Source organism: Arachis stenosperma, chromosome 3 (assembly GCF_014773155.1).
Source record: "Arachis stenosperma cultivar V10309 chromosome 3, arast.V10309.gnm1.PFL2, whole genome shotgun sequence".
In the NCBI taxonomy this organism is placed as follows: domain Eukaryota; kingdom Viridiplantae; phylum Streptophyta; class Magnoliopsida; order Fabales; family Fabaceae; genus Arachis; species Arachis stenosperma.
Genome location: NC_080379.1, coordinates 27552525 through 27576590, shown reverse-complemented (window position 1 = coordinate 27576590; position 24066 = coordinate 27552525). Strand labels below are relative to the sequence as shown.

The window sequence follows — 24066 nt, the reverse complement described above, 5'->3', positions numbered from 1 at the left end:
TTTTCCCCATAAGAGGAGTCATCACAGTTTGTATTATTTAACGGAGATAAGAGTATCTAAGCAAAACATATAAACCAAAACATAGTCCCCAAGCACAAGGAATCTTCGCAAAACTAGAAGTCTCCAGCATGCCTCAGCGGGAAACCTCGCGTCCTGCATCTGAAAACCACAAAATCCGCATGGGTGAGAACCAGAGGTCCCCAGCATGGTAACAGCTTCCACATATATAATACATAATAATAGAGGAAAGCCGAAGGCAATCCTATAACTTCCTCCAGATAATATTAAAGCTTATAAACAAGCTAAACCATATAAGGGCATCTGACTAAAGATTCTTCAGTCTAACTAATACTTCCCTTTCCAATTCCTTCAAACCTCCCAACCACCAGCAGGAGTATATTATAGCAAACACAGTTATATCAGACAAAGAATATACAATTAGGAGCAGTTAAGACATTTAGACAATTAGCAAGTAATATGCAGTCAAATAGGCAATCTCAAACAATTCACATAGTATGCATATGATGAATGCCTGTCCCTAATGGCCGATGATATCATCTTGTCGGTTATAGAGCCAACCCGACAAGTCCTGGTCGCTAACCATTGGACTGTCCCTCTGTCGTGCATCCCCAAACTCGAGTTATACTCGTTATAAACTTGATCATAAACATGATCCATATTCATCACCCTCACTGGTGAATATTTACGGGGGTTCGAGCTCATCCGGGCCTTTCACAGTGCCCGGCCACACTTACGACATAGGGTTAACAGAGCTTCGAGTCTCGACCTGGAGCACGTGGTGGCTAGCCACTGCTACTACCCAAGGAAACTCGTACCTCAGATAGTGGAAGTGCAAATCACAATTATCAATAATTCAGCATCAACATGCATGAATTCTCATCCATGGATCAACATCCATATCAGCCATTCCGGCTCACGGTTAAATCCATAACCAGCCAATATTCATAGCATACACAGCTATTCCGGCTCACGGTTAAATCCATAACCAGCCATTTCATTAACAATTACAACCTTTCGGCCCATGGCATAACAAACACTTCCACCACCATCCTCCGCATCTCACATAATCATCTTGATCCTCATTGATCATACATTTTTCCCTTGCTTCACTCGCAAGTTATCACATTCACTAGCCCCTTTCTAATAGCTAGGCATATTATGATGATTTAAGACATGAATGGTGAGATCGGAGGCTTAGAAGTATGAGATTTGGCTTTTAAAACTCAAAAATCAACTTTGGGATGAAAACAGGGCCACGCGTACGCGCACTCCACGCGTACGCGTGGATGGCCTCAAAAACTCATCGGCGCGCAAGCGTCAACCACGCGTACGCGCGGGTGTTCTCGTGCCCCAGGCACAACACCGGCACAGTTCTGGCATAACTCTCGGGAAAATGGCTGGGCATTGGGTGCAGCACAATCGGCGCGCCCGCGCACATCACGCGTACGCGTGGATGGCACTTCCCGGAAGATCGGCGCGTACGCGCCAGGTGCGCCCACGCGCAAGGGGTCATTCTGCTAAAAATTTTCTAAGTTAAAAGCTGCAGAATTTCACAGATTTAAACCCCAATCTTCCAACGGACATAACTCCCTCATTTTAAATCGTTTTTCACCCGTTCTTCGAACGGCATGGACATCCCGGATCCAATTTCATTTCTAAACAGATTTGGTACAAAACGGAGATCCGTAGTCCAAGTTATGTCCCGTCAAAGTATGCCCAAAACCATATTTTCATACAAAACCACAATATGCCATTTTCAAAACAAACCATTTTCAACTCCTTTCAAAGTCAATCAAAACATGCCAATTTCATCCCTTTTCTTTGAAATCAATCAAAATGTATCAAACTCAACATCAAGCCTCCTCAACTCACACATTGACACATTACCACAATATATATACAATCACTATCTCATCATTTTAGCCCACTTCACCCAAGTGGCTCAAACTCAAACATATTGACATATCTTATACTATTCCTCATGCCAATTTTCAACAACACCAATTCCAATAAACCATTATTGTACACAATCAATATCACACTCACCATCAACATGGTTCAACCCACAATTCAACCATAACCAATTATCAAGCATATATCACAACATGCATATTTCTCATGCATCATACCACCAAGGCATCAATAATGATCATCACATATATGACCACATCATATATATCAACCATTCAACAACATCAACCATTCAATGCCTATCTTAGGGCCTCTAGCCTAAGTATTTCCTACTACATTACATATTAGATACGGGAAACCGAAACCATACCTTAGCCGATTTTCCCAAACTCCACCGGAGCACTTCCAAACCAAATATCCACAAGCTCTCAAGGCCTCAATACCTCCAAGAACAGATTTTTCACCACCAAACCCTTTCCAAGCTTTTCAAAATCACCAATCAAGCTCCAATATCCACACATACACAACCTAAGCCACAACCATCATACCCATACACAACATCTCAAAACCCAAGCATCATAAAACAACAAAATACACTAGGGTTGAGAATCTTACCACCTCCAAGGTCCAAGGAGACAAGATTAACCTTCTCCTTCAAGAGAGTTGGGTCCTATAACATCAAAGAACCCAAAATCTCAACATTTAACCCATGAAACTCGAAAATAAGGGCTGAGATTTCGAACAGCAACACGTGGCTTACCTCAAGATTGATTGTATGGGTTTTGTAGAGCTCTCCGCGGTGAACGCGTGGCCGCAAACGGGGCGGCAATCGGAGCTCTAGATCAAAAGTTATGGTGGTTTGAAGATCAACCAAGGGAGAGAACTTGAGAGAGTGTTCTTCCTCCCTTTCTTTCTATTTTCAGCTTGTGTGTGTAAAAAAATGAGGAGAGAGAGTGCTGAAAACTAGGGTTTTGGTTAAGTTATGTTGGGCCAAGGGCCCACTTTGGGTCCAATTGGCCCGGTTTGACCCGTTCGGTCCAATCTTGGTCCGAATTCTATAAAATTGGTACCAAAATTCTCGTCTCAGTCTCCTCTATCGCATTTAGCCATAAAAATCACATTTTAGGCTTTCTAGAATAAATTCTCATTTATGGGTTAATTAGCCGTTAATTAACCGGGTTTTACATTCTACCCACCTAATTGAGAATTTTGCCCACAAAATTCAAATGCAAATACCTGAGAATAAATGCGGATAATCCGTTCGCATCTCCGACTCAAGTTCCCAAGTGTGTTCCTCAACACCGCCTCGACTCCATGCCACTTTGACTAAGGAAACATCTTTTCCACGCAACCGTTTAATACTAGTATCATCAATTCTGACTGGAGCCACTGGAAGCGTCAAATCCTCCCTTAACTGAACCGACTCAGGTCCCAACACATGGCTAGCATCAGGGGTGTACTTCCGAAGCTGCGACACGTGAAACACGTCGTGCAGGTTCGAAAGATGAGGTGGTAGAGCCATCCGATACGCCAACGGTCCAATCCTCTCTAGGATCTGAAATGGACCAATGTATCGAGGATTCAACTTTTTTGCCTTAATCACCCTACCTACTCCTGTAGTCGGAGTAACCTTAAGGAAAACATGGTCCCCTTCCTCAAACTCTAAGGGCTTCCGCCTTTGATCGGCGTAACTCTTCTGACGACTCTGCGTAAGCATCCTATCTCGGATTTTCTTGACTTGTTCGGTGGTCTCAGCTATCATTTCCGTCCCCAACAAGCTTTTCTCTCCAGCTTCATACCAACATAGCGGAGATTGACATTTTCTCCCATACAAGGCCTCATACGGAGCCATTCCGATGCTCGCATGATAACTATTATTGTATGCAAACTCCACCAATGGCATATACCGATCCCAACTCGCCGGTTGGTCCAAAACACAAGCTCTCAACATATCCTCTAGTGTTTGGATTGTCCTCTCAGATTGACCATCTGTTTGAGAATGGTAAGCCGTGCTCAAGCTTAATCGGGTTCCAAAAGCTTTCTGAAATGCACCCCAAAACCTTGAAGTGAAACGAGGATCTCTATCAGAGATTATAGTAGCAGGTACACCATGAAGTCTCACAATCTCCTTTATGTATAACCGTGCTAGCTCCTCAAGGGTGTAAGTCATCCGAATGGGTAAAAAGTGAGCTGACTTCGTCAATCGGTCCACAATCACCCAAACAGCATCAAAACCAGTCCTAGTCCTTGGCAATCCTGACACAAAGTCCATTGCAATACTTTCCCACTTCCATTGTGGAATCTCCAAAGGTTGCAACATACCGGCGGGCTTTTGATGTTCAATCTTTACCTTTTGACAAGTTAAGCACTTTGAAACATACTCCGCCACATCATTCTTCATACCCGGCCACCAAAACATCGCCTTTAAATCATGGTACATCTTAGTACATCCCGGGTGAATGGAGAATCCGCTTTTGTGTGCCTCCTTTAAAATATCTTGCCTCAAAGTGCCAACATCCGGCACAATAATCCTACCCTTGAATCTCCATAACCCATCTTTTTCTTCCGACACTCTCCACTGTTTTCCTTGCTCAATGGCCGGTAACACTTTCCATAACGCTTCATCATTTTGATGAGCCTTCAGGAGTTCGGACTTAAAGTCACTTGAGATTTCTAATCGGCTCAAACACAAGGTTCCGGATACTTCTTGAGTACCAATTTTCAGACTCTCGAATCCCTTGAGCAACTTTTCCTCTTGGAGCATCATCCAAGCCGCATATAATGACTTTCGACTTAACGCGTCTGCCACTACGTTTGCCTTTCCCGGATGGTAATGCAACTCAAAGTCGTAGTCCTTCAGCAATTCCATCCACCTTCTCTGCCTCATATTAAGCTCTTTCAGATCAAAGAGGTACTTCAAGCTCTTATGATCAGAGAAAACTTGGAACTTAACCCCATAGAGATAATGCCTCCACACCTTCAAGGCAAACACAACCGCAGCGAGTTCCAAATCGTGCGTAGGGTAACTAACTTCATGAGGTCTCAACTGTCGTGAGGCATACGCCACCACATTACGGTGCTGCATCAGCACGCACCCTAGACCCTTCAATGAGGCATCACAATACACCTCAAAAGGCTCGTTCGGCTCGGGTAACACCAACACAGGTGCAGTAGTCAACTTTTTCTTCAATGTCTGAAAGCTCTCATCGCACTCAGGAGTCCAAACAAACGGAGTGTCTTTGCGGGTTAACTTTGTCATTGGTAACGCTATCTGTGAAAAGCCCTTGATAAACCTTCGGTAATAGCCAGCTAAACCCAGAAAACTCCTTATCTCTGTTATGGTGGTTGGTTGTTTCCAGTCCATCACCGCCTCCACCTTAGTTGGATCTACTGCTATTCCCTTCTTACTCACCACATGGCCCAAAAACTTCACCTCACTCTTCCAAAACTCACACTTAGACAGTTTTGCATAAAGTTTCTTCTCCTTTAGAATCTGCAATACGGTCCTCAAGTGTTCCGCATGCTCTTCTTCAGTCTTGGAATAAATTAGTATGTCATCAATGAAGACAACAACGAATTTATCCAGAAACGGACGGAAGACTCTATTCATGTAATCCATGAATACCGCAGGAGTGTTCGTCAACCCAAAAGACATCACAGTGTACTCGTAATGACCATAACGAGTCCTGAAAGCGGTCTTAGGGATATCCTCACCCCTCACCCTTATCTGGTGATAACCGGATCGCAAATCAATCTTAGAGAAAACTCCAGCTCCTTGTAACTGATCCATGAGATCATCAATTCTCGGCAATGGGTACTTATTCTTTATTGTAACCTTGTTCAACTGCCTGTAATCCACACAGAGCCGCATACTCCCATCTTTCTTCTTCACCAGTAACACTGGAGCACCCCACGGAGAGACACTTGGTTGTATGAAATTCTTTCCCAACAAATCCTCTAACTGAGACTTTAGCTCGTTCATCTCTAACGGTGACATCCTATAAGGAGCACTTGAGATTGGTCCCGCCCCGGGCACCAACTCAATAGCAAACTCAACCTCTCGGTTAGGTGGAAACTCATCAATATCATCGGGAAACACTTCCGGAAACTCACACACAACCGGAATCTGCTCCAACCTTTGATCATCACCCGAAACACCAGCAGTTAACAACAGGATACCCTGACATTCGATTCCAGAACAGTTCACCATCATCGAGTTCAAGTAATAATTATTTACCACGACCGGCCCTTCTGTATCTTCCGGCATAAAGTACACCGACTTTGTAGAACAATCAAGCAGAACATGGTTCTTAGATAACCAGTCCAATCCCAAGATAAGATCAAGACCAATCATCGGCAAGCAGACTAAATTATGAACAAAATCACGCCGCTTGAACCTAAAGGAAATTTCCGGACATCCTAGCCTAGTTACCATGGCTTCATGGGTAGCATTATATACCTTTAGGTCATAACCTAAGGTTACAATCTTCAATCCTAACTCATGAGCTTTCTCAAATGCAATGAATGAATGTGATGCTCCCGAATCAAATAAAGCATTTAAAGTTTGACCAGCTATTTCACAGTTACCTGGAATGAGTGTCTCAGATCCCTCAGCTCCTACAGCTGAAGTGGTGAACACCCGACCAGTCTGTTGTGCCTTCCCAGCACCTTGTTTTTGCCTTTCCAGACAATTGGCGGCTTTATGCCCCGCTTTTCCACAATTGTAGCACAAACCCCATCCGGCCTTGCATGGTGCTCCCGGATGGTGACTCCCACACCTAGTGCAAGCTTGATCATTCTGAGGCTGCTTCCCAAACTTCTTCCCTTGGGAGTTGTTGTTGTTGGGCCTCCTGAAGGAGCCTCCCCTCTTGAAAGGCGGACCTCTAGGTGCAAAGCTCTTCCCTCGGTTCTGTGGGAATGATCCTTTGTGACTCCCCTTCTCAGCGGTTGCCCTTTTTACACACTCTTCAGCAACCCTACACTTGTTCACCAACTCGGAGAAAGTCCTAATCTCCATTGGTCCCACTGAACTGAAGATATCACTCCGGAGTCCTCCTTCATACTTAACACACTTCCATTCCTCATATTCCACCGGGGTCCCTTGGCACATACGAGAGAACCTGAACAGCTCCTCAAACCTGTCAGTATACTCTGATATGGACATAGTACCCTGCTTCAGCTGTAACAATTCAAGTTCCTTAGCCGTCCTAGCAGAAGTCGGAAAGTACTTCTTATAGAACTCTTCTTGAAAGACATTCCAGGTGATATAGTCATCACCCTGCTGCAGAAGATGTCGGATGCCTTGCCACCAATGCGACGCCTCACCGGTGAGCATATAAGTGGCAAACTCGACACGCTGTCCTTCAGGTACCACTTGTGCTTGTAATGCTCGCTCTATAGCCTGAAACCATGTATCAGCCTCAGTCGGGCTAGTAGTTCCCTTGAACTTAGGCGGATTAACCTTCAAAAAGTTTGCCAAGGTCATCGGGCCCTGAACTCCACCTCCATCATTACCATGGTTATTCATCTGTTGACCAAGAGCCTCAGCAGTGGCTTGCATAGCAGCAGCCATGTTCTCCAACGCAGCCATAAAGTTTACCGGGTCATTAGGGTTATTCTCCGGTGCACAAGCATTCGTACGACCTCTCGCACTACCTCTCCCGCGTCCACGAGGCGCCATCTGGTTCCTATACACACCCAACAATCGATATTAAGTTGATCAGTCTCAATATCGGAAGTCTAGTGCTTCAAAGTCCCAAATGCATGCTCATGAACGTTTATGCCAATTATATCAAGCAGATATACTAATAGCACATAACACACACACACAGAGAATGCGCAGAAGCATAGTCAGTCCATCCCTCAGGCTCTATAGGAACAAACTGCTCTGATACCATAATGTAACACCCTACCATACAAAGTCTTATGCTTAAGTCATAATTCAGAGATGGCAAGGTATTACGACCTCTAAAATAAAAAAAATTAGTAAATATATTAGTATGAATGATTGATTATAACTAGGAGCTTTTGTGGAAAAAGGGGTAAACAAAAACCGCAACTCAAAAGCGCATCACTCCGATCGATAACGTATCGAATAAGGATAGACCAACGCGAGATTATATATATACAAAAGAGTGTCAAAAACAGGAATATCAAGACTCAAGATCCGGCTGCGAAGATAACCGGTCCGAGCATAACAATATATACATATGATAAAATAAGGAAAACCCCAAAGGAAACCCAAAGGGACACAAATACATAAAACCTATTCTCCAATTTTCCCCATAAGAGGAGTCATCACAGTTTGTATTATTTAACGGAGATAAGAGTATCTAAGCAAAACATATAAACCAAAACATAGTCCCCAAGCACAAGGAATCTTCGCAAAACTAGAAGTCTCCAGCATGCCTCAGCGGGAAACCTCGCGTCCTGCATCTGAAAACCACAAAATCCGCATGGGTGAGAACCAGAGGTCCCCAGCATGGTAACAGCTTCCACATATATAATAATAATAGAGGAAAGCCGAAGGCAATCCTATAACTTCCTCCAGATAATATTAAAGCTTATAAACAAGCTAAACCATATAAGGGCATCTGACTAAAGATTCTTCAGTCTAACTAATACTTCCCTTTCCAATTCCTTCAAACCTCCCAACCACCAGCAGGAGTATATTATAGCAAACACAGTTATATCAGACAAAGAATATATAATTAGGAGCAGTTAAGACATTTAGACAATTAGCAAGTAATATGCAGTCAAATAGGCAATCTCAAACAATTCACATAGTATGCATATGATGAATGCCTGTCCCTAATGGCCGATGATATCATCTTGTCGGTTATAGAGCCAACCCGACAAGTCCTGGTCGCTAACCATTGGACTGTCCCTCTGTCGTGCATCCCCAAACTCGAGTTATACTCGTTATAAACTTGATCATAAACATGATCCATATTCATCACCCTCACTGGTGAATATTTACGGGGGTTCGAGCTCATCCGGGCCTTTCACAGTGCCCGGCCACACTTACGACATAGGGTTAACAGAGCTTCGAGTCTCGACCTGGAGCACGTGGTGGCTAGCCACTGCTACTACCCAAGGAAACTCGTACCTCAGATAGTGGAAGTGCAAATCACAATTATCAATAATTCAGCATCAACATGCATGAATTCTCATCCATGGATCAACATCCATATCAGCCATTCCGGCTCACGATTAAATCCATAACCAGCCAATATTCATAGCATACACAGCTATTCCGGCTCACGGTTAAATCCATAACCAGCCATTTCATTAACAATTACAACCTTTCGGCCCATGGCATAACAAACACTTCCACCACCATCCTCCGCATCTCACATAATCATCTTGATCCTCATTGATCATACATTTTTCCCTTGCTTCACTCACAAGTTATCACATTCACTAGCCCCTTTCTAATAGCTAGGCATATTATGATGATTTAAGACATGAATGGTGAGATCGGAGGCTTAGAAGTATGAGATTTGGCTTTTAAAACTCAAAAATCAACTTTGGGATGAAAACAGGGCCACGCGTACGCACACTCCACGCGTACGCGTGGATGGCCTCAAAAACTCATCGGCGCGCAAGCGTCGTGCACGCTAACGCGTGGATTCCAAACTTGCCCATCGACGCGCACGCGTCAACCACGCGTACGCGCGGGTGTTCTCGTGCCCCAAGCACAACACCGGCACAGTTCTGGCATAACTCTCGGGAAAATGGCTGGGCATTGGGTGCAGCACAATCGGCGCGCCCGCGCACATCACGCGTACGCGTGGATGGCACTTCCCGGAAGATCGGCGCGTACGCGCCAGGTGCGCCCACGTGCAAGGGGTCATTCTGCTAAAAATTTTCTAAGTTAAAAGCTGCAGAATTTCACAGATTTAAACCCCAATCTTCCAACGGACATAACTCCCTCATTTTAAATCGTTTTTCACCCGTTCTTCGAACGGCATGGACATCCCGGATCCAATTTCATTTCTAAACAGATTTGGTACAAAACGGAGATCCGTAGTCCAAGTTATGTCCCGTCAAAGTATGTCCAAAACCATATTTTCATACAAAACCACAATATGCCATTTTCAAAACAAACCATTTTCAACTCCTTTCAAAGTCAATCAAAACATGCCAATTTCATCCCTTTTCTTTGAAATCAATCAAAATGTATCAAACTCAACATCAAGCCTCCTCAACTCACACATTGACACATTACCACAATATATATACAATCACTATCTCATCATTTTAGCCCACTTCACCCAAGTGGCTCAAACTCAAACATATTGACATATCTTATACTATTCCTCATGCCAATTTTCAACAACACCAATTCCAATAAACCATTATTGTACACAATCAATATCACACTCACCATCAACATGGTTCAACCCACAATTCAACCATAACCAATTATCAAGCATATATCACAACATGCATATTTCTCATGCATCATACCACCAAGGCATCAATAATGATCATCACATATATGACCACATCATATATATCAACCATTCAACAACATCAACCATTCAATGCCTATCTTAGGGCCTCTAGCCTAAGTATTTCCTACCACATTACATATTAGATACGGGAAACCGAAACCATACCTTAGCCGATTTTTCCAAACTCCACCGGAGCACTTCCAAACCAAATATCCACAAGCTCTCAAGGCCTCAATACCTCCAAGAACAGATTTTTCACCACCAAACCCTTTCCAAGCTTTTCAAAATCACCAATCAAGCTCCAATATCCACACATACACAACCTAAGCCACAACCATCATACCCATACACAACATCTCAAAACCCAAGCATCATAAAACAACAAAATACACTAGGGTTGAGAATCTTACCACCTCCAAGGTCCAAGGAGACAAGATTAACCTTCTCCTTCAAGAGAGTTGGGTCCTATAACATCAAAGAACCCAAAATCTCAACATTTAACCCATGAAACTCGAAAATAAGGGCTGAGATTTCGAACAGCAACACGTGGCTTACCTCAAGATTGATTGTATGGGTTTTGTAGAGCTCTCCGCGGTGAACGCGTGGCCGCAAACGGGGCGGCAATCGGAGCTCTAGATCAAAAGTTATGGTGGTTTGAAGATCAACCAAGGGAGAGAACTTGAGAGAGTGTTCTTCCTCCCTTTCTTTCTATTTTCAGCTTGTGTGTGTAAAAAAATGAGGAGAGAGAGTGCTGAAAACTAGGGTTTTGGTTAAGTTATGTTGGGCCAAGGGCCCACTTTGGGTCCAATTGGCCCGGTTTGACCCGTTCGGTCCAATCTTGGTCCGAATTCTATAAAATTGGTACCAAAATTCTCGTCTCAGTCTCCTCTATCGCATTTAGCCATAAAAATCACATTTTAGGCTTTCTAGAATAAATTCTCATTTATGGGTTAATTAGCCGTTAATTAACCGGGTTTTACATTCTACCCACCTAATTGAGAATTTTGCCCACAAAATTCAAATGCAAATACCTGAGAATAAATGCGGATAATCCGTTCGCATCTCCGACTCAAGTTCCCAAGTGTGTTCCTCAACACCGCCTCGACTCCATGCCACTTTGACTAAGGAAACATCTTTTCCACGCAACCGTTTAATACTAGTATCATCAATTCTGACTGGAGCCACTGGAAGCGTCAAATCCTCCCTTAACTGAACCGACTCAGGTCCCAACACATGGCTAGCATCAGAGAAAAAGTCTCCAAGAAATCCACCCCTTCTATTATTTGTGTGAATCCTTTTGCTACAAGACGAGCCTTACAGCATTCCACAGAACCATCAGGGCGACGCTTGATCCGATACACCCATCTACAGCGAATGGGTTTTACACCAGGAGGACAATCCAAAACAGACCAAGTTTGGTTCAAATCCAGAGTAACAAGTTTATCTTTCATAGCATTGCGCTAATGAGAATATTTATTAGCGTCTTGAAAAGACTTTGGCTCAATTTCAAAATGCAAGGATAAAATGATTTTTTTATGAGAAGGGGAAAGAAAGGTTAGAGACAGAACAGAAGAAATAGGATACCTACAGGTTGAAGATGATGGAGTTGGAGTAGTGAGAGAAGAGCCGAAAATGTAGTCAGCGAGACGATTGGAGGGATGTCTTTGACGGAGACTGTGACGGATGGTAGGATGAATGGTTGAGGACGGTGTAGGAGAGATTATGTCTGATTGAAAAGCAGGAGGAGGTTAAGGATTGTGAAGGAGGGAAAGAGATGAACTGAGGTGTATTAGGTTGACGATGAAGTATGGGTGGGTCAATGGGTAATGGTTCAGGCCCAATGGGATGGAAAATGGGTTGTTCGGTTGGTGTTTCATGGAATTATTTTGTTTCGGACATGTGTGGGTTTGGTATGTTTAAAACAGATTTACTACTAGTGGCAAAAGGTATTATCATTTCATAGAAAACAATGTTTCTAGACATTTCAAACTTTTTATTTTCCAAAGTGTAAACAACGTATCCTTTAATTCCATTCTTAAAACCAAGAAAAACAGCTTTCTTTGCCTTTGGATCAAATTTAGAACGATTAGCCATGAGAGTTGATACATAGCATAAGCAACAAAAAACTTTTATATCATTATAATTAGGAGATTTATTAAATAAAATTTTAAAGAGAGTTTTAAAATTATTTACAAAAGAAGGGACTCGGTTAATTAGATAAACTGCATGATTGATAGCATAGGACCAAAATGATAGAGGTAAATTAGATTGAAACATGAGAGCACGAACTACATTTAAAATATGTTGGTGTTTAGGTTCCACTCTCCCATTTTGTTCGGGTGTTTCAACACAACTACGCTGATGAATTATGCCCTTTAAAGAAAAGAAATTATGTAAGAGAAATTCCGATCCATTGTAGGAACGTATATACTTAACTTTGGAGTTAAATTGCGTTTCGACTAATGCAATAAAATTCTTGACATGATTTTGTACTTCGCTTTTTTATTGCAATAAAACTACCCAAGTGAAACGGCTGAAATCATCAACAATAGTTAAAAAATATTTATGATTATGGATTGAATTTTGTCGAAACGGTCCCATATATCAAAATGCAATAATTCAAAAATTACATTAGCTTTATTAAAACTTGGAGAGAATGAAAGTTTCTTTTGCTTGAAAAAATGACAAACATCACAAGGCTCATCATGAGGCATAGAAATAAAGAGAAATTGTCTATGTAAAAATTTTAATCTTTGTCCATAAAGATGTCCTAAACGAAAATGTCATAAATTAAAAGGTGTAATGAGTGTTGAATAAGTGGTGTTTATTGTATGAGTAGGAAATAAATTATTTGTTGTGATGGAGGTTTCAAGGACATACAACCCTTCTCTCATGCTACCCAAACCAATAATCTTCAAATTGTTGTCATGTAAGAAATAAGAAGAGTGTAAAAAAATAAGTTGATAATTAATCATTGAAGTTATTTTTGAAATAGAAATAATATTAAAATTGAAGTGAGGTAGGTAAAGAACGTCATGAAGAGTTAATGAAGTTGAAAATTTAACAACGCCTTTATAAAAAGAAGTAACTTTAGAACCATTAGGCATATGAACAGTAACTGGATCAATTTTAGAAAAAGATATGAACCAAGATAAATTGAAAGTAATATGATCCGTGACACCAGAATCAATGATCCAAATGCCTGTAAATTTATTTTGTGCAGTAAAATTATTTAAAATAGAATAAGTGTGAAATGAATACAAATAATGGGTACCCAAAGTTGGGTCAGAAAATTTCAGAAATGCTAAAAGGATGTTGTGTTGGGTTGGAGTGAGGCTCAAAGCCTGCTCTGTGTATGTTCTCTGAGGAGTTATTTCTTCTTGAACCAGGGCATGAGAGGAAACTGGCGGCATGGGAGAGTCAGGAGGCGGTGTCCGCACAACGCTGGCATTAAGAGGCAGAGGCACGATCAAAGAATCGTGATCTCCTTGGATGATGCGGGTGGTCGGGAGGGTAGCCATGTTTGTTATAACAAACATCCACAGTGTGCCCCCTTTACCACAGTAAGAGCAAACCTTCGAGGAACCGCTGCTGCCGCGTCCTGGGTTTGAAGAGGCATATCCACAACCACGGCCAAGAGGAGGACGACGAGCTTCTACGGCAGCAGCAATGGTTCGTTGATCGTCCAAAATTCCAGATGCGTTTTGAAGTTGACGTTCGTGTTGAACGACAAGAGCGAACACCCTGGTGACAGGCGGAAGAGGATCAAGAAGAAGAACTTGTGATCGAAATACAGAAAAAACGCTCATCAAGACCTTTAAAAAATCGGATGATAAAATTTTATGTGCGATGTGTTTTGGCTGGACAATTACAGATGGAAAGAAGCCGTGAGTTATCAAGCTTTTCCCACAATGTCTTCAAAGAGGTATAAAATTCTGTTACTGACTGATTTTCTTATCTAAGAGCATAAATTTCTTCTTGTAATTTTGCAATACGAAGAAGATCACTTTGGAAAAAACTCTCTTTAAAGCCAGTCCATACAGAAGAGGCAGTAGAAAAATAAACAACACTTTGGGTAATAGAGGGAGAGAGAGAATGAAATAATCAAGACAACATCAAATTATTGTAACGCTTCCATATTGGAAACAAAAGATCATCAGTTAGAGGAGAAGGAATAGAACCAATGAGAAAGCCATATTTGTTTTTGGAGATGATGGCCATAGAAAAGGATCGACACCAAGAGTGATAGTTATTGCCGGGAAGGCCAGGAGTAACAAGGACAAATATTGGATTTTCACTAGGATGAATATAGAAAGGGTTAGTGGGATCTTTGTGCTACGTTAAAAAATGATTCTGCCATTAAAGGAAAAGAAGACAATGGAAACTTATTATTTGGGTTTGAAGTTTTTACCATAGGTATTAACAGAACTCTTTTTTTAGCTCTTGTACCATAATAAAAAAATAAAAAATATATATTAAAGTTTTTGTTTACATGATAAAGAGTCATGCTATTTATAAAAATCTTTTAAACTAACCTCGTAAATATATAGCTACTAACTACTAACTCTCAACTACTTATTATTACTCTAACATAATTACTCTAATAATACCAAACAGTGTACATTTGACCGTGTTTCTCTTTTTGTTTTTGATTCGCCTAAATACATATAATAAATTATACTATTATTATCTCATTTAGAAAATAAATGATGTTCCATTACCAAGTTATAATTTATGACCCGAAAGTATAAATAATTTTTCTCAAACATCACACTAGGAATAGTAAGGGCAATGAAGATGGAAACAGCATCACAAAAAAAATATCAAACAATAATATTAAAAAAAATTACTCTAAAAGATTGTTAAAAATATTTAATTATTAAAAATAATTTTTAATATTAAAATTATTAAAAAATTTAATTTTATAATATTTAAAAAATTAACTTTTTTATAAAAAAATAAATATATTTTTAATTATTTTTTTATTTATTTTTTATAATTTTTATAACAATAATTTTCATTCTTTTTAAAATATTGACTAATTTTTCTCAATATCCTGTGAGAGAAAGAAAGGACGGAAGACCATATAAATAAAAAAATTAAATAATTATAAAAATGACCAAAATTTTAGAAAGAATGAAAATAATTGTTAAAAGAATTATGAAAATTAAATAAAAATTATTAAAAATATATTTATTTTTTATTAAAAAATTTAATTATTCTTCTTAAATATTATAAATATTAATATTTTTTAATAATTTTGATATTAAATATTTTTTTAATAATTAAATCTTTTTAACTCTCTTTTAAAGTAATTTTTTCTAATATTAATATATAATAACAATAACAATGTCTTATCTAATTAACTCTTTAGGTGTGATGGACTAAATCGAATAAATAATTGATATTAGATTCTATCATATATCTTATTTAAAGTAAAATTATTTATATATAAAGTTTTTTTTATCATGTTTGGCCATTTTAAAATTTTTTTTTTCATTTGCTCTTTATCTATTTTTCATCTTATTCACTTTTTTAATCAAATATTCGGTTGATTTTTTTTTCACATTTTCAAATCATTTAAGACGAATTTGTATTATCTTTTCAACAATAATATGGTGCATTTTAGTATACTTATGCCATCATGGCTACAATAGATATGATGTTTTAAAAGGTATTAGAATTGAAATAACATCTTTTTATTATTCAATAACGTTTTCAAAATGTTATTAAAAAAATATTACCAAAATATAAAAATAAAAATACAATTTTAATTTTAACAATATTTTCATAGTCATTGTAGCCAATATAAATATAGATATACTAGAATCTAAATATTAGTATATATAACAAAAAAAAGTTATTTGCTTGTACTTCGAGTATATCATAATATTAAAAAAAATATTAGATAACCAACATTTTACTTATAAAAATTGTTTAAACATTAAAATAGAAAAGACAGCTAGTTAAAGAGTGTTCTTTTATTTCACATCAGATTGACATGAAAAAAGCTAAGAGAATTGTTTTCATTTCGTCCAAAGCAGAAGATTATCAAGGTTTCTTGGCTCAGGATTTGGTGGTCCAGGAACCTTTGGACCACTTAGTGGTCCAAGTAAAAAACATGTTTTTTAAGATTTTTTAACAACTGCTACATAGTCCTTTAACTAATTTTAATTATAAATTGACTCATATATTTTATATAATTATAAAAATAATTTTTTATTTTATAAATAATTAATTTATCATAAATCTATCATGTTCATTAACAATCAAATACAAAAACAATTTTTTGGCCATTACAATCGATTAAAATATTAAATTTGATTCGTGTCGTTCGCGAGGAATCATAAAATTGTGTTTTCTGCGAAAACCAATCGATTGGAATAATGAATCAATCGATTGGATTACAGTTTACCACTAAACAATCGATTGAAAATTGCCAAAAGCATGGTTTTCGCATAACTCAATCGATTGGTCATACGATCCAATCGATTGAACGATGAATAAAAATTGGATTTTTGTAATTCAATCGATTGTTTAGAATTTCCAATCGATTAAATGCTTCAAAACAACCTGAGTCTCACCAAATTCAATCGATTGCTTTTGTGACTCAATCGATTGAATTTACCCAAACAATATGAATTTGCCAATTTCAATCGATTGTAGTATGTGTGAGTTCAAATTCAATCGATTGAAATGATAATTCAATCGATTGGAACGCGATGTATTACGTCAGTCTTGTTTTCGTTTTTAAAAATTATCTTCTTATTCATCTATCTCATCTTTAAAATTCTATCTTCCTTTTTTAAGGTTTTATTTTGATTTAGATACTCTAATCTTATCTTTTCCTTAATATTAATATTATAAATTAGTGAATAATCCATCACCAATTATTCAATCCCACCATTAAAATCGTGTATCATTCTCTTTATAAAAAATTTCATTGTTTTTCTTTCGAACATCCATCCATCTACTGAATATCTAATTTTTTTTATTTTTTATCCGTCTATTTAATATCCACTTTTTGTTCATCGTTAATTGACAATCACCCGTTGCAGCAATCAGCAAAAGTCCAATCAATTTTTTTCATTGTAGTGTTCAGAAAACAATCCATCGTTTTGATTACAAAATCGAGGTAAGTGGATAGAATCTCTAATTTATAGTGAATAAGTTGCAGCTTACCATTTTTTTAACAAAAAAAATTTATAGTGAATAAGTTGCAGCTTACTATTTTTTTAACAAAAAAAATTATTGCTTACCATTTTTTTGTACTAATTTATAGTGAATAAATTGCAGCTTGAGGATCACGATATTCGCATTACTCTGAAATCGGATCAACTATAAGAAGGCACAAATTATAGCGTCGGCCGATGATTTTTGGAAATTGCACACTAACCATAAGATGTAAAGATTATAGTAGTAATCTAGATAAAACTTAATACTTTGGTTATTGTCAATTTATTTGTTATGTTTGGTGGATGTACTTTTTTAGTTATTTTTCAATGACTTCTTAAATAGATATTTATCGTTTTGTGGCTTCTACAATTTTTCTCTATTTCTATGCAATTTATAGATACTTTAGTTTAAAAAACTCATATTATTTTGATGTAGTAATGTTATTTTCGTTTATTATTTCAACAACAATTGCATACAAATATTATGTCTTGTGAATTATATTTTATATTATTTAATTAATTTATAAATAAAAAAATTCCATGTCTTTTTATTTGTTTGCATTCTATTTTGAATTTTTGCATCTTATAAAATTTGACCTCTCTATTTTAATTAATTTTATATATATTGCTAATAGATAAAAAAATCTTGATAAGAGTAACCATAAGAACAATCAATCATGATTATTATATATTGCATTTGGAAAGAGAGACCTTTTTAAAACAACATAACGAAAAATCAAGAAGCATTAAATTAGAATAGCAAATCAGAAATTCAAATTACATAAAGATCAGCTTCTTCTTCTTCCCTTCCCCCTTCTTTTTCTTCCCTTCCCCTTTCAGACGAACAGAGACACTCTTTCTCTTTTTTTTTTCATTTTATAATTTTTTATTATGGGTAATTTGATCCAAAATTTTAACATCTAAGTAAAAAAGACAATTTCGTATAAAAAAAAAAGATTAGAAACGAAAAAAATTTTAGCCTATACCTTAAAAACCAAAATCGTTCTTAACCCTTCATATTTCATAGGGACTTACTAAATACCTTTTAATTTTAATACTGTATGATATGAGATATAGAAATTCTTGGTTCGGCTAGAAAAACCAAGGTGAGACCACATAATGAAAAAATTCCGAGGGGAATGAAAAATTCATTACACATATTTTAATTGTAGAGAACATGTGGTAAATTGGATTTCCATTCTAGAGTTTCTTAGGTAACATAGAAAAATCAACCGTGCATATATTCACTTGGACTACAAACTATGCAATTACATCATTAGGGACAACTGGACAAGGAGCAATCAGATTTGAAAACAAACAAAGGTATGTGTCCTTGTATGTAACACCAAAAAATGTTAAACTATCAAAAAAGCCTAAGTGAGACTCCTAACTAGATTGGTATCTCAACATATAAGATATAAATTTTCTCCACTATTTAGTTGGCCATAAGAAGTGGAGGCAAATGAAAAACACTTGAAATGAAGAATGCAAAGAATCAGTATAAAATTCTGAGACAGCTTCCATCTTCAGAGATATGGTCTCTTGCATGCATAGAACTGTTGTTAAACCACTCTAGCCGCTACCAGCCCACAAGCCAGAGCTGCTCCAAACAAAGCATGTAACCTCACACAGAAGTACTTTGCCATGAAGACATTGCTTTTGTCTTGTAAGTAAATAACATAACCAAGGCTTAATACCAAACTCCAGGAATCATAAAAGGGTAACACAAAGTCTTGGACGTGCCTTATGATTTTCTTGCACAAATCTCACTACCAAGTTTCCAATTGGTAAGGTCAAGGCACAAAGGAACTAGAACCACCATAGTCATAGCAAGAGAGAAGACAAACAAATCATAAGCTCATAATGAGATGAGAAGATATCAGAAATTAAGTGTTTAGAGTTGCATACAATACTGGCTAGGGGAAGCGCCTTGCACAGACCGAAAGCAATCAAAAGAGCATAGAGTGCCATGACTGCCACTTTCACTACCTCTGCGCCTCTTGCAGTGCCTAGTCTAACCTGAAAGAGACAATGGGAAATCAAAATTATCCTAATCCGAATCCTAACCAGCAACAATACCTAACAAAATAAATCAATAACCAGCAACAATGAATCAAATTAACAATGAATTAACAAGTCAGCAAGTCAGCAATAAAGTAAACAATATCAATGAATCAACGATTTAACCAAATCACATACCTGACTCGGTGGCTCGGGCTCCATATCTGACTTGAATCGGTGACTGGTGGGTGCTGTGTTGTGGGTGGCGACTGGCGAGGGTTGTGGCTCTGTTACTGCTGGGTGCGAGGTTGCGAGGTTCGGGCTCTGCTACTGCTGGGTGCGAGGAAGGAGGCTCGTGCTCTGCTATTGCTGGCGCTGGGTGCGAGCCTGCGAGGGACGAGGATCGTGCGCTGTGTGCGAGCGTCGTTCAGGCTGTGGTGCGAGTGTCGTGCGCCACTGCAGAGAGGAGAGCGCGACGGTGAGAGGAGAGTGCGACGGTGAGAGGCTGAGACTGAGAGCTTTGGATTGGGGGTGGGAGGCGTGGGGTTAGGGCTCACTTCTGCTCAGTAATCGCGCTCAAGGGAATTGGGTTTGGCCGTTTGGGGGTGGGGTGGGGGGAGTGGGTTGGTTTTTAAGGGTTTTTTTACTAAACCGGTTCGGTTTGGTTCAGTTAAGATTTTCCTGTTCAGAACCGAAAATCGAACCGAACCGCAAAAAACTGCAAAACACATTTTTTCGGTTTTTTGTTTTCGGTTTTCGATTTTTTCATATCGGTTGGTCACTTTAGTTCGGTCCGGATCGGTTTTGAACACCCCTAGTTTTTCTGATTCTGATTCTGAATGAGGAACGAAGGGGGAAGGTTTTAGGGGAAGGGGGGTTGACGCGTTACGCGTTTGGTGTTGTTTTTAATCAGACCGGCGTCCTATTGTTGAACCGGTCAGAGAGCACAATCCGATCAAACCGGCCGGTTCAACAATTTTCAATGGTTTTCAATCTGACGATTTTAAATACTGAACCAGACCGTTTACATTGCCGGTTTGAGCGATTTTTTTACCCTTTTTCGCAAACCGATAATCAGTTGGCAATTATTTCATCTAAAGAGCATACGCACGACTATTGTAAGAATTATATATAATTTCATTAATATAGTGCAATAAAATAAATAAACACAACTATGGAACTGATTCATTCCGCAAAAATATTAAGTATATGGAGGTGGCTAATTATCACTATCTAACTCAGCCGTCGGTACTGAATATACGTCGCCATCATCTGAACCATTAGCTTCATCTTCAATAACATTGTTGTCAATGTCCTTTTGCCAAGGACATGTTGTCTTCTTATGTCCTTCCATTTGACAAACACTACAACGTTGCCGCTTCTTCCTAGATGGTTGTCCTGAGCCTACACCAATTTGATGAGCATACGGATTGCTACTTTTAGCTACACCTGAATGAGGTTGATTAGTGCCTTCGTTTGCAGCCTTGTAAGATGAGTACAATCCCATAATTAGGTCACGTGTCTCTTCATATCTCCCTGGTACTTTAGCAGCAACAGCAGCCAATTTTTTAGAAAATTCTATCAAGGCACTTTGGCGACTAATAATAACAGCATCCCTCGTGAACCCACTTGGATCAATGAGTGCTGACTTAACCTTTTTGTCCATCTATCCAATACCAATGACCGGGGAATCTCACAAATGTCTTTGTCAACCATAACTTTCACAATATGTTCGTAGGGAATTCCAAATGACTCCATTCTTAAACAGGTACACATGAAGATCATTTCTTCTTGACGAAAATCAACAGTCCACATAAAATCGGGCCTCCCATGCTTACACATAATGTACTTTATGCAATCATCGTTATTCTTTATGTTTAGCACCCGCATTGATCCAGCTCTAGAAAGAAATGGCCGAAAGAAACGAAATATCTCATGAGTGTATAACTCAGCAGCATATCTCTCTAGCAGCTCTATACAAGTCTGCATAACGGGCACCCCACGTGTAGATTCATAATCAGCATTAAATTCTTTAAAGCGCAAGTGTGCAACACACCTTTGAAAATGCTCTACGAAACTTGTCAAATCATGCCGCGACCCCACATACCTTCCAACAACTGAGTGTAAACCTTCACATCTTGAGGTAGTTCTAAAGCCAGCAAAGAATTTTCCTCTTATATATGCAGTAGCCCACATATGCTTCTCTTCGTACATGTTGATCACCCACGGCTTATCCTCAAAGCCAAATTCTTCAATAAGCTGAACCCACTTACGCTTAAACACGGAAATCTCGTAGTCTCCCAACATAATTTTTTGGAATTTAGATGTAAATGATGGACTTCCAACATTGCTAGTTGCATTTCGAATAAGGTGCCAAGCGCATAATCTATGTCTGACTTCGGGAAATACAACTCTGACTGCATTCCTAATCGCCATGGCCCCATCAGTTATTATTGAGGTCGGGGTCTTGTCCTTCATTGCAAACATGAGCTGACGCAGGAGCCAAATATATGTATCAGTAGTTTCGTCCACAACTAACGCAGCAGCAAAAATAATTGTTTGGTTGTGGTGGTTAACCCCGCTGAATATGACTAATGGACAACTATACTTGTTCTTCTTGTACGTAGCATCAAAAGCAATAACATCCCCAAAGAGTCGGTAGTCTAGTTGGCTAATCCCATCAGACCAGAACAAGTTACGTAACAAACCTCTTGAATCATGACATGCCTTGAAATATAATTGTGGATCCTTCAACCGCATAGCCTCCAACTTCTTCAACACTCGTGCTGCATCACCAGGAATTTGACGCCTTTGCCGAGCAATCTCATTGTACATATCTCTGGGACCATAGCCAACAAATTCATACCCGCCTGCTTGACTAGCTAGAAGACCAAATATCTGTGAAGTGCTAATCCCTGACTTTAGCATGTTCATCATTTGCATAATATCTGCCTCTGACATTTTTCTGTGGGCAGGCAACATAGCACTGAATTGTGTATCCAATAGATCATTGTTGTGTTTGTCAGAGAAATAAAAGATATGCCACCTTCCAGTTTCTGGTACAAATTTAACATCCATTCGGGCTTCACATCCAGTTCTTGTTTCCAATCTAGGCTCCTTCTTCCTTTTTTTCCATCGTGTAATATTTCTCCATCCTGAATCCTTGCCTATGACATACAAACTTTTGTTTGTATATCTCGCCAGTACTATTCTTGAAGGTCTTGCTCTTCCTTGCACTAAAGCTCTTCGACTTTGAGTACTTCATATAAAAATCAAATGCAAGCTGCAAAGTAGAAAAGTGGTATTTGCCAATTTTCTCCGCAAAATTCTCACTAAATTTCAAAGTTGTAATGTCTTGCACGGAGTCAACCGCATAAGCAGCTTCAAGGATATCTTCTGACATATCAGATTCAGAAAAAAACGCTCCCTCAATAAATTCATCTCTGAAATCTTGTTCGAATTTATTCTGTTCATCCATCATATATTGGTCACTTACTAGCTCTTCTTGTTGGTTAAAGTCATTGTCCTCCTGGTATTGCTCATTCATCTCAGTGTCCGTAAATATACCTGACATTTTAAAATGTCCAATGAAAAAAAAAATCAGTACACTCCATCTTATAACATTACATAAAATAGATAGATTCGTATATTGCTAGCAGGGACGGATCCAGAGATTTTAATATTGAGGTGCCAATTTTTATATAATTTTTTTTAATCTATAAAAATAATTAACATATAGTTATTGGAGTTAGTTTTTTAATAGATTTATTAAGATACATATAATTATAATTTTTTCCAATAATTTTATTTTTAATATGATAATTACATAAATAAAATATAACTTTAACAATTGTACATTACAAAATTATAAAATACCATATAATTTATAACGGAATTTGCTAAAAATGATCCCATATCTTATTAATTAAAATTCATTCTTTCAAAAGTTTTAAAAAAATTTGAAAATAAATTATAAATTATTAATTAATTGAAAGACACGGTACCATTGTAGAATACAAGATATACGATATCTTTATAAAATTTTTCTTTTACCAATGTGAATTTAGAAGAAGAATTAATATTTTTTACAAGAAAATAATATCTACAGTATATAATGTGATTACCAAAGCATAACTACTTAAGTTATTATTAATATAAAAATATGAATGTTAAATATATTAATATAAAAAAACAAATGATTTTTTAAAAAAATAAATATAAAAATTATTATATAAAAACTAATTTGAAAGGTACAAAGACTTGAGGGTATGATATTAAATTAGTTAGGTAAAAATATTAATGAATTAACAATTAAGACATAAATCTATTACATAGTGAAAAATAATACATATAAAACTATTAAATTACCTAATATTTGTTTTTATTTTTTAAACACAAATCTTATATATAAGTATAATTTCTTAAAATTTTGGGGGGTCCAGGCCACTACTCGCCCCCTCTAGGTCCGTCCCTGATTGCTAGCTAATTAGTAATAAAAA

The 24066-nt window shown here is 38.0% G+C and overlaps 1 protein-coding gene across 1 annotated transcript; it reads right to left on the bottom strand.

Annotated features, from left to right (window-relative positions):
- Window positions 1–20786: 20786 nt before the first annotated feature.
- LOC130965768 (protein FAR1-RELATED SEQUENCE 5-like) lies at window positions 20787–22645 on the bottom strand. The gene is made up of 2 exons (XM_057890530.1): window positions 21281–22645; window positions 20787–21233 (listed from the first exon to the last, which is right to left on the bottom strand). Exons 1-2 carry the CDS (start codon window positions 22643–22645, stop codon window positions 20787–20789), a joined length of 1812 nt encoding a protein of 603 aa, XP_057746513.1.
- Between the last annotated feature and the right edge of the window lie 1421 nt (window positions 22646–24066).

What these genes read in the sequence shown, in the direction of transcription:
- LOC130965768 (XM_057890530.1), bottom strand. Translation starts at nt 22,645, where the DNA reads ATGGATGTTAAATTTGTACCAGAAACTGGAAGGTGGCATATCTTTTAT. An exon ending in AACATATTGTGAAAGTTATG is followed by an intron (nt 21,234 to 21,280) that starts GTTGACAAAGAC and finishes GGTATTGGATAG; the next exon opens with ATGGACAAAAAGGTTAAGTC.